We start from the raw sequence: 14,873 nt of genomic DNA on the forward strand, positions 1-14,873 counted from the left end.
AAACACAAGAAAACACCCCTAATAATAATCATCGACCCACAAAGACACTCACTCCATCATAAGATACAAACCCTAAACCTAAAGAAAGATTAATTTTATGGGTAGATTGAGTTAACCAACAATTTTGAGTGACTTTGAATTTGATTTTTCCAAACCAAATTTTTTGGGATGATATCGGATCATCATGTTTTTTAAATGAGACATAATTTGAATAAGCATACCATATTTATCATATTTACGACGGTAACTGATATATCTATATATAAATAATATTAGAGATGTTTTAACTCTTACAAAATATATTTCTGTATAAACTTGTGCAACAGAGATACTATTTTTTATACTATTAATAGTATAAATAGTAGTAACAAAACTCAACCAAAATCCTACTCCTACTTTCATACAAGAGCATCACATGTTAAGCTTTACTAATACAAATCATTCATCTTATAACACATACTTTGGGAAATGTTTTAGTCCAAAATAAAATCCAATAGTTCAAAGGTCTCAACTCAAGCCACCAAACCATATGAAACAATGTTAAGCTGTTGTTTGTAATATATATATTTTAAGTAATATCATCATAAATTTATATCGTTATAAAAGTTATAGGTTAAATTAAAACGTTTTATAATCTATAAAACGGTTAATAGCGTTGTACTTTCTAAGAGAATTGAAAATAAAACTACATGAGGTATAATCTGGTGGGCAAAGGTTAAAAAATTGATAGAAAATGGGTGAGGCTAGTGGCACCTGCAATTTCATAATTCACAATTATTCTTAATAAAATTTCATGAAGATTGATCACCTCTAAGGAATAAGTAATTGTATTTTGTGTTCTTGGGACTTGCTCTTTACACTTTCTAGTCGAATAGCTACATTTATATTGTGTTATATAATCAAATTTCACTTCATTAATTTTTTTTTTTATATTATTAGGATCTAAGTAAATGTTTATCTTTTTAGTCACCTTAATCAAATGGAAATATTTTCAAATTTGTAAAATACCTACATGAATCCAATATAGCACAATTGAAACCATGGTTTTTGGATTAGCAAAGTGGAAAGGGGTAACACCAAATATAGCTGGTGTAGGTGTTTTCTGGTATGAATGAGAGGTTATTTGTAATAGGGTTGGAGTATCATAAAATACTTCCATTTTGATAAGAAAAATCCCACATGAATCCAAAATTTGACAATAAAAAAAGTAATAAGTAAGAGATAGTGTATATCTAGTGCAAGTAGTGTCAAACATATTTCTTTTAATATACATATTACTATTGATTCTAACTATAAGGAACTTTAAAATCATTAAAAATAATGATTAAATAAGATATAAAACTCCACAATTTTTTTATAATTTCTAAAAATATCAGTCAATAAAAAACATTTAAAAAAGTGTGTAACTGTCATTTGTCATGTTAGTAGTTACCCAATTGTTAAAATGTTTATGGCAAACTAGGACATGCCACAGGCCTCAACTAACATGAACTGAATTCAACATTTGAGTTAAGCAATTAAGGTGCTGTACTCCTCCCTTATGAATTGAAGCAGGAGAACAGCATTCTGATAACAGCATCCTTTGTGGGGAGTGAAGGTATGGCTCCTCTCTTTGTCACTGTGACAGCACCACAAGCATTTGCAAAATCAAGAGCCTCCCTCAACCTTTTCTCATCCTAAAAGTGCCAGAAGGACCACAGCTTCAATTTCTCAACATACCATATGGATCATGAGTTATAACTGGAATTTTAAAAAGGTTGTAGACAATGTTTACATCCAATGAAACATTTTTACATTGAATATTCCCAAACCAATTGCATATGGAACTATTGATAAGAACAAAAATTGTATATATAAGGGAAGGATAGTCCTAAAATCATAAGGGTCCTTTCTTTTTATACCCCAACAGTATCAGTTTACACATCATCACAGATCCGAAATCTTATCTCCAACAATAGTTCTTTTGGGGTTTGTTATCAAATGTAAAACTAGTTTTGATACGAGAACTGGGTTCTTAACATCAAAAATTATTTTTGTTGGAGATGCTCTTAGGTTTTCATGCTTGCGTTGCCTTATGAATCTCAAGAAATCAAGTTAACTAAAAGAGGAAATCTTGTGGGAGACCACATTGATCATAGTCATTTAGAGTCTATCACAATGAGAGTTTATTGTGCTGATCAGGCCATCCGCTATCGAGCCGTTATCAGACCATCCATAAATATATAATCTCACGCACAAAGTGGAAGATCTTGATGTGAGAGGAGTGTGTTAGAGATCTTACATAAATATTTCATAATTAATTGATAAGTGGATGTAAACTTCACTTAAGAATCTTTTATGAAGTTAAATTACACTTCAAGTCCCCTTCTTCATAAATCTAATCACATGTGATGCAAGTAATGAATAGGAAGTAGTATTTGTGACCTTATAGATGTGATTGTGTGCAGCCACAATGCTCAATAGTCCTGCTACAAAGGAATCACCTGCTCCAGTTGTATCAACTGTGTCCACCTCAAAACCAGCAACCCATCCTTTAAAGTCCTGAGAGACAAAGAGGAACATCTACATGATTAAACACAATCAACCTAATTGTCTTAGCAAATAGAGAGAGCGGTTTCGTTTAATGTATTTAGGACAAAATGTGTACACCACAAATACATTTGTGACTTAGTCCTCAGCGACATTTATCAGTAGGACAACATTGTGGTTGCAAAAATAAATAGAATAGAGAGATCATGCAAGTTTTTTGTTATGGATCAAAACCTTGGTGTAGTATCTACAGCCTCGTTCTTCTTCAGTGACAACCAGAAGTTTGAGATTGTAGGGGTGCAGCTTCTTCATGATCACTTTGTGATCATAAGGATCATCACCTTCGGTCAAGAATCGAACTTCATCCACACTTACCTGTACTTCATAACAGACCGTGTGTAGATTAATAGAGTTTATACTCATTTTCATTGACAAAAAATAGTCCCTTTAATATCAAGTATAGAGACCAAATAGGTTCTTCAATATCAGTTTTTGACATCAAATGATGCCCTTTTGGAGGGCAATTTTATCTCAAAATGACATTGAAGGAACATTTTGAAATACTTTTATGTATGTTAAGAAACCTCACACACAAACAAAACATGTACCTTAATAATGTCGGCATAGTTCCAGATACTCATGATGCCCTGTCTAGCAGCCTCCTTTGATGGCCATAATGGCAATGCCAAATTCGGGGAATAGGAAAGGATACAGCCAGACACTTTGGCAACATTCATTGCTGCACGGTGAGCTGACCTACAAGGCTCCTTAATCAAACTGACTGAACCATAATGAAATATTGTGGCCTGCAAGCAAAATATGTACTTAAGATTTGGAACATAAAATTGTAGCATTCTTTTAAGATCTCATGTTGACTAATATGATTAAAGTAGTGTTTGTAAGTGGAGAAGGAACTAGTTTTTAAGCCTCAATCCAAATTCTATGATGATATCAAAGTATGTCTTATAGTTTTTAGGTCTTCAAGTCTATCAGGTTAAAAGTAGTGTATATAATTAAGGTACAACTTTGATTTTGAAAAATTGAGTTAAGCCTAAATCAATCCATATTTGAAAACTTCGAAAATATAATTTCAAGCATTGTTTATGAAAGATGAAATGAAAAAGGGTGGATTTGTATGCATACTTTATATTACCTTCTTTATGAGGCTTACATCAAGCTCTTCAGGACAAAGGAGGATATCAGCACTTGGATTTTTGTAAAACATGAATTCAGGTTCTCCATTACTCTTGAGAGCATAAAATGCCAATGCTGTTCTTGCATCATCATCAAAGAGTAAGCCCGAATTGTCAACACCATTTTGTTTCAGAATATCAGATAACATATAGCCAAATTCATCATTTCCCACCTTCCTTGCAAATATTAGAGACACTGTGGTCAGAAAAATGGACACGGATAGATTAAAAAGAAAGAAAGATTCACATCTAAAGACTTTGCACATTAAATTTTGTTTTAGTAAAGATAAAATTGCGGATCTCAAAAAAGATAAAATATATATTGAGCACATTGTTAATATAGTATTAGAGAATTTCACCTTGCCAATAAAAGCTGATGAACCTCCTAATCTAGAAATTCCAACTGCAACATTGGCAGTGGCCCCAGAAGGGAATTTCTTATAGGCTGCTGCATCTGCAATGGACACTCGTGACATCGTTGGGACCAAATTGATCATCATCTCCCCAAAGCAAACGACCAGAGGCCCTTTATAATTTTCTCTTCTCCCATGTTTGGATGAACCTACAAATAACAAGTACAACTCACTTGTTATCAAATTGGACAGAATCGTGTAAAACATTGGCACTTAATGTTGTTTAACTTCAATCAATTTAGCATCTACTGCATTGAATAAGTATATATGATTTGAAATTTTTAATATAATGTTAATTACTTATTCCAGTTAAACTATGAGTAGTAGAAACTATGATGAATGAATGAATGATGATAAGATTAATTTTGTAAATTAGGATTCTCTTTCATCTATTTGTTAGTTAGAATGACACTTGTTATGAAACAGATGGAGTGCTAAATTTTCTAGAAGACAAAATTTTCCTTGGTTTGCACCTGATAAGTCATAAATTTCAAATTTTTCTTACAGAAAAATGATTGAAAAATTGGGTTATTGAAAGGCTATATGTTGATGACAAATAGAAAAGCAGGGGAAACCAATTCACTTAGAAGTCAAAGTGGGTCAGATCATCTAAAGGATTTGTTTAGTTATGCCTGGACTAACATAGTTATCAATTCTTAAACTTGGCTAATTGAATGTTAAATGTTGTTAAACATCAATTATTTTCATCGGCCCATTTTGTCTGCCTTTGTTACAGGCTGTGACTAGTACTTTGGCCCTCTGGAATTGCGTTGAATTTGTGAGTCTCATGTTAAACCAAATTGTTGAAAACACAGTTTGGTTAGAACAGAAAATGAAAAAAGTAGTTTCTCATCTAACTTCACATATACTATCAGTGACTGCTCCTTAAAAACTTGTTTTACTTGCCTCATGTCTGTTCATGTAAATCAGTAACAATCTTTTTTTGAGCGTGATTATTATTCCACAATTAGAGAATAATTAGTTTAGAGATGAAAGCATCTCATCAACATCTCTTAACAAACTTCTTATTCTATGCATATCAGTATTCTTAAAAGACTATAAATTATCTAGCAATCGTGTCTGACACATGTTGGTAACCCAATATAGTGTATTGTAATATCATTTCATGATTGGATCCAGGAATTCAATGAGTTTTGTACATGTCATTCCATGAAGAACTACACCAAACTGAAAAACTTAAACCATTGCAATACACAACCCTCGTTACTTTCATACACTACTTAATAAAAAAAGGGTATTACTAAGAATTCGTCTAATATTTAGAAATATCTAACTAGAGCATTCTTTGAATGTGTTAGGCCATAATTTTGAGGGTTTTTACTTCTTGTTTGAAATATGGAACATATTTCGCATATAATGGAATCATTGATGGAGTGTTATTGATATTCAAGCTAGATAGATACCTTGCAAATCAACCAAAACAAATAAGATGGTAATATGAATGAAATTAGAGAGAGAAAAAGTGGGAAAATGAATACCAGAAGAGGAACTTCTAGCAAGCTTGAAGCTTCTCCTGCGACGGGACCGATCGAGGGTCACCGGGAAGCAACAGCCTTTCATGTTGGGTTTTGTGGAAACCCTTTGGAAAGGTATCAGCAATTCAGCATGGAGATGATCGTGGATGTTTCATAGTTAGACATCATTGAGGTTCATCATTTCAAACATTCAAATTAACAAAGAGTGAAGGGAAAAGGGCATGCATGCATGCCAGTCATTGTTTCTTCTATATTTCACCTTTCATCCGGTTTTGTTGGAAATCTTAAAATCTTTGTCTCAAAATTTAATTGTTTTTTACTATTTGTTTGGTTGATTTTCATTTGCTCCTGGTGTTCCCAATCTAATAATCAAAGAATAGTTTGATTAGATTTTAGAGCCCCTTATTTTCAAAATTCCTTGAGTTAAGGATGTGGTAAGTGCCATGCAATCTTGACAAGTATGCTTAGATATTTTTTTATGATAATGGTAACAACCAAAATTTTTTATACAACCACCTTATAAGTTACCAATATTATTATTTTAATATTTTTTTATATCATTTAATTACAAGTTTACCATTTATTTTATATCTTTATATCTAAATCCATACATAAGAGTTAAAGCATCATTTTTCTTTTTTTATTGTTGGATTTTTTTCTACAAACTTTTTTTTACACAAATTTATTTTCTGGTGATTTACCTTATTTTGTTTTTTTTACACAAATTTATTTTCTGGTCATTTAACTTAAAAAGAATCATAAATTGTTATGACCAAGATAACATATATGAGTGTATATATGTTTGGGAAAGTTTGATAATTGTAACTTTTTAATATATGATTTTACTTCTTTTATTAGTTTTTATTATTGTCTTCCAAGTTAGTTTGCCTTTTTGTGGAGAAGGGTTTATATTATTACAAGAAAATTATTAAATAAAAATTAATTTTAGAAATAAAAAATAATTAGTCATCATATTAATTAAATTAGATATCATCTTACACTACAAGAAAATTATGAAATAGAAACTATTATTTAGATAACAAAATAATTAGTTGCAATAGTAACTAAATTAGAGAACATTTTAGAAACTAAAAAAAAAATTGTTAAATAATTTTTAAATTGGTATCTAATTAACAACCAAGGTTTTAACTACCAATTATTTAGTTTCTATTATTTAGTTTCTAAATTTAGTAGCAAAAACCTTGGTTGCTAATTAGATACCAATTTAGAAACTAATTTTTTTTAGTTTCTAAAATGGTTTCTAATTTAGTTATTATTGCAACTAATTATTTTGATTTCTAAAAATTGGTTTCTATTTCATGATTTTCTTGTAGTGTTAGAGATTACAAAACTAAAATTTTGATAACTAATTAGATACTAATTTAGAAACTAGTTTATAAATTTTATTAATAATAAAATATATTTTATATACCAATAATTTTTGTAATCTCTAAGATATTATTTAATTTAGTTAATATAGTTTCTTTAATCATAGTTTCTCTAACCTAATCATTGTTGAATTATTACGTTGTTTTTAATTGTCTCTTAAAATAAATTTAAATATTTGAGTCACCAATTTTAATATTGATTTTTTGCCAGAATATTTTTTTTTTTAATTTTGTAATATTATGATATTAAATCAGATGAAGCAGCAGATGAAAAAAGAGATAATCTTCCTCCTTCTACATTGATAATCAAGTGTATTTCTAAATTATTAAAAAGCATATGAAAGGGAACTTTTATGGGTTTTCGAGTGATGACTTCATTCACGGGTCACACTAAAAGTGTATAAAAAACATTGGAGGAACATATATAACAATGCAATAAAGAAAATGTGTTATATATTCCACACTTTAGATTAAATATTCAATGTCATTGTCTTCAGTTGTTGATGATACTTATGACAACTATATTAATGATATAACAAACTATTTGTGATTATCATAGTACTATCACGTACTCTCATGGTTGTTAAGGATGGATTCCTATATAGATAATATTTTTGAATTTTGAATTAGTCTTGTTGGGAGATTGATTTAGATTGGGAGTAAGAATTTATCATATTTTTATTTTTATATAAAAGTTTAAGTCACATCTGAAATGATCTATATTTATTTATTTATTATTTTTTACTAATTAAAAAAAATATAGCTTCTTTTGAGAATTTTTTTCTTCTTGCAATTTGACTAAGTTCTTACTTTTAATTAGTTTATTCGAATTACATTATGTTGATGCAACAATTTTATTCATCAAATTGTAAGATTGGTATTATGTTAATTTTGCTATTATTAATAGATATAAAATGCATTTATTTTTAAATAAAATAATAGTGACTGAAATAATAGCTTGTGATTGAATTAATGATCAAAATTAATATTAATTTTTTAAATTTTACAATAGATTTTAAAATTTATAAAAACAAAAATTGTAACAAAAAGTGTAACAATATGTATTGTCACTACATTGATTACACTTATCCTCAATCAATATTATTGTGACCTATATGCAAGGGTAATTAAAAAAAAACATTGATTACACTTATTGTGCAATCAATACTCTTATGACCTGTATGTAAGGGTAAAAAAAAAGCAAGAGCTAAATAACAATGAGTCTAAATTGATAGTTAATTAAATTGTGAAAAACAAAAAAAAAATATAAGGAGGATTGAAATGTGTTTTAAAGACTTTTGATTTGTAAGCATCTTCTCAAAGAATGTAGTCAAATGATTGATTTATATTAGTCAAACAAATAACATATAAGAGTATGAGGAGGGAAGAAATTGCTTAAGATATTTTTATACTGGATCATCTAATAGCACATATTATGTACATGTATAGTTCTCAATTAATCAATTAAGTTTCACCATGCTAACTAATGTTGCAAGTTACAACGAGTATTCTTTCTACTCATAGCCACTTCTTGCTAACTTGTACAACTATTGTGTGACAACAAGTTAATAACACAAGTATTGTTTAACAACAAATCATTCATGAATAACCTGTACAAGCATTTTTTACAACAAGTCACTCTTGACCAACATGATTAGTATTATTTGATAACAAGGCACTTTTGACTAAGACAAATATTTTTTCTAAGGAGTGATAAAAAAAATATCACAAGGTGGCTCGCTAGAGAGGGATTGCATCTTTCGATATTTACAAAGTTAACAACTCTCTACTAGTTTGCCAGATAAACGCAACAATGTTCTTACAAAGCTATTTTAGGGTACAAAAAGAATATTAACAACGATTTAGCACCTTTTCAATTTGAACTCTTGTTTTTTTTTTCTTGAAGGATAACGTTATATAGGAAATTAGAAAAAGAGTCGTTGCAAATCTTTTTCTGGTCGTTAAGCAACTTCAAACTCACTTAAACGTCTTGTTTGTGTCTGCAGAGCTTGAATGTAGAAGATGCATTAAATGTGGTTCATGCATGCATCAAATGTTCCTCTCTTCTTTAAGAAATATCTCGATAGCTAGATGTTTTTTTATCAGTAAAGAATAAATAAAATAAAATAAGACACTTCAGAGGGTGTCCCAACCCTTATACAAAAAAACTCATACCAAACTTCTTAACACCCACCAACTAGGGATCTAACATACTCTACAAAACATCAACCAGAGTAATATATACATGACAAGACTAGTATAGGCATGATCACATCATAATACAATTACATCATCCCTCCAAAAGGAGACATGTTCTCACAAAATAAGACAAAATAAATACCACCCTGCACCTTCTCCAACAACTGAATAGGATCTTTGCCAGGATCCAGAACTAAGTAAAACACCCAAGAGTCATAAATATCACACCAAACCTGCAAGAAAACTAGGAAGCCAAAAAACTTGCACTAAATAAGACAAAAACTTCCAAACCTGGTCAAAACATTAAACATAAATTTCTCAAATATCTCATACAACATAAAGGTTCCAAACATCAATCTGAGTAAGAGAAATCAATTAATCTTTCCTTTACTGTAACCCAAGACCAGATCTTCCTTTGTACCACAGTAAAAACCTCAACTAGATCAACTCGCCCATTCTTAAAAACAACCATATTCCTATGATTCCAAATTTCACAGAGTACAACCAATATCTAAAGAGACCAAAAACAATGTAGGGAATTTTTGCATTAAAGGTACATTATCCACCCATTTATCCTCCTAAAACCTAATTTCTTTTTTGTCCCCTACTTCCCACCATCCTTTGTCATCAAAGTCGTTACCTCACTCCTTTAGATTCTAAACTTTCCTAATGTCTCTCCACCACACAGACTCCTTACTATTCTGAACCTAGGACCTTAAGCCCCTCCACCCACCATATTTAGAATCTATGATATCCTTCCATAAACTTCTCTTTTCAGACTTAAGTCTCCAAATTCATTTCCCCATAAGGGCAAAGTTAAATCTTCTTATAAGAATAACCCCTAAACCTCTTTTATCTTTTGACTCACAGACTTTATCCCATGTCACTAAGCAAATTTTTCTACTCTTTGAGCCCCAATCCACAAAAAATTCTTCTGCATCCTTTTCAATTCCTTCACCACAGTAGTCGACATACGGAAGAATGAGATGTAAAATAACGGTAAAGAGGTAAGCACAGATATGATCAGACAGCCATAAAGAGGAATTTATCTTTCCAAGAGCTCAATCCACTATGGATTTTATTGAGCACCCCTTCCCAAAAAATACACCTCCTATGATTCCCTCATAGTGTCACCCCCAAATAAGTAAAAGGTGCTTTCATAATTTCGTAATTAAGGATAGAAGCATACAACACCATCTGATTGATGCTCACACCCACTCCAGAGACAAATTCAAAACACTTCAGAATTACTTTTAAGGTCATAACACTTTGAGTTGTGGCTTTACAGAAAAAGAGGGTGTCATCTACATATTGTAGCATACTCATGTTTACCCGCCTTTCCCCGACCTAAATACTCTCTACTAACTTTTTATCTTCTGCTTGTCTAACCACTCCTACAAGCCCTTCAAGTGTAATGAGAAAGAAAAATGGTATTAACGGGTAATATTATTATTTTTAAAATTATTATTTCTAATAATATTACTATTTAATGTTATTATTTATAATAAGATTAAATAATAATAATATTATTAATAATACTATTAATAATAATGTTATTATTAAAATTAAAATTAATATTATTTTAATTATTATTAATGTTAACATTATTATTTTTATATTTATTAATAGTATTATTATTAATAATAATTTAGTTATTATTAATATTATTATTATTATAATAATTATTAATTTTATTAGTATTATTGTTATTATTATTATTGTATTTACTAATATTATTGATATTAATATTATTAATATTGTCATTATTATTATTTTAATTATTATTATTAATGTTATTAAAATTAATATTATTATCATAATTATAATTATTAATATTAACATTATTATTATAATTATTATTATTAAATTTACTGACAAAATTTACTGATGAATTTTGTTTGCATTCAATAATAATCAAGGAATTTTATCGACGAATAATGATTTATGCTTAATTTTGATTTTTTAATTTTCATATCCGTCGATACCTAATAACAAAGATTTAACGGAAAAAATTTCGATAATACCATCCGTTTATAAATTTCGTTAATAATTAAAAAAATTATTATCACGAAACTATGAATTTATTTTAGTGATATTGTTATCTGGGTATTTGAAGGAGATTTAGTTACTGTAATCTGTTGATCAAAATATTTTTTTTATAAAAAAAAATTATATTAAAATTTATTTTAATAACTTATCCTTATATATGAAGAAGTAATATCTAAAGAGGAATAAATATTTTTATTTTTTACCATCCTTTTGTCTTTGTGTGTGACATTATCTCTAATAATTAATTTTCTTAAATATTAAATAAATTGTACTATAAATTATTTTTAATTAATAGCTCAACCATTTCACCTAATACATATTTTTTATTTTATAAAAAAATTAATAAAAATGTATATCACGTTTAAATTAAACGGAGTATACAACAATTTTCTTTTTAATGGCTTTGGGTTCTGTCATCGTCAATTTGACAGGTGCCTAAAGAGTTGACTTAAGTTGTCCATAAGTTTTTAAAATTGAATGTCTTAGAAGCAAAAGGAAATTATTACTCTATAGAAAGTAGGATATCAACTTTATTTGTGTTTGGACTAATTTTTCCATAAGATATTTTAAAATAAATATATAAATTTAACTTCTTTATAAATTAAAAATAATATATTAAAAAAAGTTATACAAAAAGAACTTTTATAAATTAAATCATATATATATGTGTGTTATAATTTTAACTTATAAAAAAACTAATTTTAATCTTTTTTTCTTAAAAAGAGCTTTTAAAAAAAGTCAGTTTCGATATATCTTAAACAGATAAACAAAACGAATTATTTTTAAAAATAGGTAATTATTAACCAGGACATTGGTTAAAAAATTAAAAGACTTTTTTTTTATATAGAATATTAAAAATATTTTATTTTATGAAATTTTAATATTGTTTTCTTCTTTTAATCTTAATTAAAAGAATATTTCAGTATAAAAAACAAACATTATCAAAAATCATTAAATAAAAATTAATATTAAAAAATTATTATTATATTAACTATGTTATATATTATTTTATAAATTAAAAAATTATTATTATTAAAAAAATTTATAAATTTATGTTAAAGAATTAAAAATAAAAAGGCATCTTTGATTTTGTTTTTACCAATTTTCTCTCGCTTTTGATCTTTAATATTAAAAAACCCGTTAATGAATGATCAAAATTGAAATAGTAAGTGTTTTTTAATTAAAATTAAAACTTCATCATCAATCGCTTCTAATTTGAAATACCATGACAAATGCAATAATACATAATAGAATTAAAAATAAAAACAAGTAAATTATATGTAAAATCATGCATTAATATCAAGTTTTCATTCGTTGTTTTTTAGTGAACGTAATAAGTAATAAATAAAAACTTGGACAATTTATGATACTGAGAAGAAAGCCTAACGAGAAAAGCACAGAAAAAATATTATTTGAATGCTTTTTTCTATGGTCCTAATTTAATAATGGAATGAAGGAACGGTGAGAAACGGCAAAGAAAAAAAAAAAAATTGCAGAGAGAAGAAGGTGGTAAGTAAGGAAGAGAGAAACTAACCGACGACATCGTTTTGAATATCTTCTACAATCTCGAAGATGATGCTCGCCACCGGCTCGCTTTGGCCTGCGTCTGCACCAAATTCTCTGCCGTCAACCTCATCGCCGATTTCTGTTGGAAGACCAAATTCTCCCGCACCATCCCCTCCGACCACCGCCGCTCGCCCTTCACAAAGTAGCCGTTTGCTGCCTCGGCCTCCTCTTCGACACCTCCGATTCCGGCCTCCACCCTCACCTTTTCAACAACTCTTCCCCTCCAATTCTCGCTCTAAAAAATAAATTTAAATGTCGTTTGGGAATCGCACTCACCTCATTTCATTTTATACTAAAGTTATACAAAACCGTTACAACTTCATTTACATCACTTTATTTTATTCTATACTAAACTTATATCACATCACATCGTTACAACTTTTATGTTTCCTAAATGCAATTTTAATTATCTACATTTTTCAATATTATTACCATAATTCCATTTCTTCATTTCACTATATTATAACATTTTTTTTAAATAAAGTTATGTAAGACACAATTTACTCATACTCATAATTAAATTTTTTTCAGTTATGATAAATACAAAAGTAAATTATACCATTTTAATGAAATACCGATTTTTTATATTTAAATTTAGATTTTTATTATTTATATTTCACGTTTTGTTATTGACATGTTTTTCATGCACTGAGAAAATAATAAAATAATATATTTTATTCATAAATAACAATTGTTTCATCAAATAATTAAAAAAATATATATAAAACAACTTAGATATGTTAAGCATCTTCCGTTCTAATGCTCTAATGGAATTGAAAGAAAAAAAAAACGATCTTACACCTTTGTGGGAAAGTGGTGGCCAATGAAATAACCCATTCCAATATATTCTATATTCTAATGGAGTCACATCATAGGGCACTTTCATCCTTAAATAATACTTTAAACATGATCTAAAATTTATTTTAAATATTTAATTTTTGTCTACTAAATTTTAATTATGAAAATGACCTAAATTTTCTATTAATAATTAAACAATATATTAATAATAAACTGAATTTCTTTAATTTTAAAAATTAAAGGACTAAACCTACGTTTAAAATTATATAGAACTGAAACTGCACATTCACAAAATTCTCTCTTGTTTTTTATGTTTTATATGATTTTAAACAAATAAATTCCTTTAATATTTTCACTTTTAATACACTAATTATGAAACCCAACTAATTCTCAATTGTACTCAATAAATGTTTATAAATGATAAACCTCGTCTTAATAATAAATTCAGAACAAATTTATTCCAAGATATGAAACAATTGCCAATCCAAAAATATGTGCTATAAACCAAACTATTAATATTTCCCCTCTTAAATGATATTTTTATAGTATTTTAGCATATTCTAATCGTGGTTAGCTATATATATATATATTGAATTACCATTGAAACAAGTTACATCACAAACTATATTAAAACAAAAAAATTGTTTTGAGACATATCAATGGGTTTACATCTAATTCAAGAAAACAGAAAATTACGATGCAATGGTTATTACATCACAGACTATTACATAAATTAGATTAAGATATTTGGTAATACACTAATTATGCTTCTCCCTAATCTCAATTAATACTCCGTGTGCTTAATCCATTCTCCAATACGAGTAATTAAAATATTTTCCTTGAAGAATGTTTTACAAATATTGGGTGTTCTTATAGTATTTATTTACTTTTAAGTTAGACTACAATTTTGATTCTAATTTTCAATTTTAAAAATACTTAATTTTATATTGTTTTTAAAATATAAAGTATTGTAACATATTTTTTTTTTTAAATTTAATCATCAAAAACTAAAGTAATTTCTACCGATAAAAAAAGTACATAATTTGAATATAAAATGTAAAATCAAATTTATATAAGATTGAAAATTTCATCAACGTTACAGCTTTTTAATAAATCTTGAAACTAAAGTTAAAAACAAAATTATATTATATATATAGAAAGACCAAATTACTATAATTGAATATTTGTTTTTTTATCCTTAAAAATAAATAAAAAAAATGAAGAAAAAATGGGGAGAATGAG

General features: G+C 28.0%; 1 protein-coding gene and 1 long non-coding RNA gene across 2 annotated transcripts; both read right to left on the bottom strand.

Annotated features, from left to right (window-relative positions):
• Positions 1 to 1,329: 1,329 nt before the first annotated feature.
• On the bottom strand, positions 1,330 to 5,929 carry LOC137824298 (probable fructokinase-7). The gene is made up of 7 exons (XM_068629873.1): positions 5,635 to 5,929; positions 4,082 to 4,284; positions 3,683 to 3,895; positions 3,138 to 3,335; positions 2,764 to 2,904; positions 2,425 to 2,541; positions 1,330 to 1,676 (listed from the first exon to the last, which is right to left on the bottom strand). Exons 1-7 carry the CDS (start codon positions 5,714 to 5,716, stop codon positions 1,539 to 1,541), a joined length of 1,092 nt encoding a protein of 363 aa, XP_068485974.1. The 5' UTR covers positions 5,717 to 5,929; the 3' UTR covers positions 1,330 to 1,538.
• A 3,332-nt stretch (positions 5,930 to 9,261) lies between these two features.
• On the bottom strand, positions 9,262 to 12,941 carry LOC137824147 (uncharacterized). The gene is made up of 2 exons (XR_011083216.1): positions 12,802 to 12,941; positions 9,262 to 9,462 (listed from the first exon to the last, which is right to left on the bottom strand). It is a non-coding gene; the product is annotated as an uncharacterized lncRNA (long non-coding RNA).
• Between the last annotated feature and the right edge of the window lie 1,932 nt (positions 12,942 to 14,873).

Source organism: Phaseolus vulgaris, chromosome 8 (genome assembly GCF_000499845.2).
Source record: "Phaseolus vulgaris cultivar G19833 chromosome 8, P. vulgaris v2.0, whole genome shotgun sequence".
NCBI classification, from domain to species: domain Eukaryota; kingdom Viridiplantae; phylum Streptophyta; class Magnoliopsida; order Fabales; family Fabaceae; genus Phaseolus; species Phaseolus vulgaris.

Coding starts and splice junctions, on each gene's coding strand:
- LOC137824298 (XM_068629873.1), bottom strand. CDS start 5,716: ATGAAAGGCTGTTGCTTCCCGGTGACCCTCGATCGGTCCCGTCGCAGG. Junction 2,905..3,137: donor ACTATGCCGACATTATTAAG/GTACATGTTTTG, acceptor TATGAAGTACAG/GTAAGTGTGGATGAAGTTCG. Junction 2,542..2,763: donor GCTGTAGATACTACACCAAG/GTTTTGATCCAT, acceptor TTTGTCTCTCAG/GACTTTAAAGGATGGGTTGC.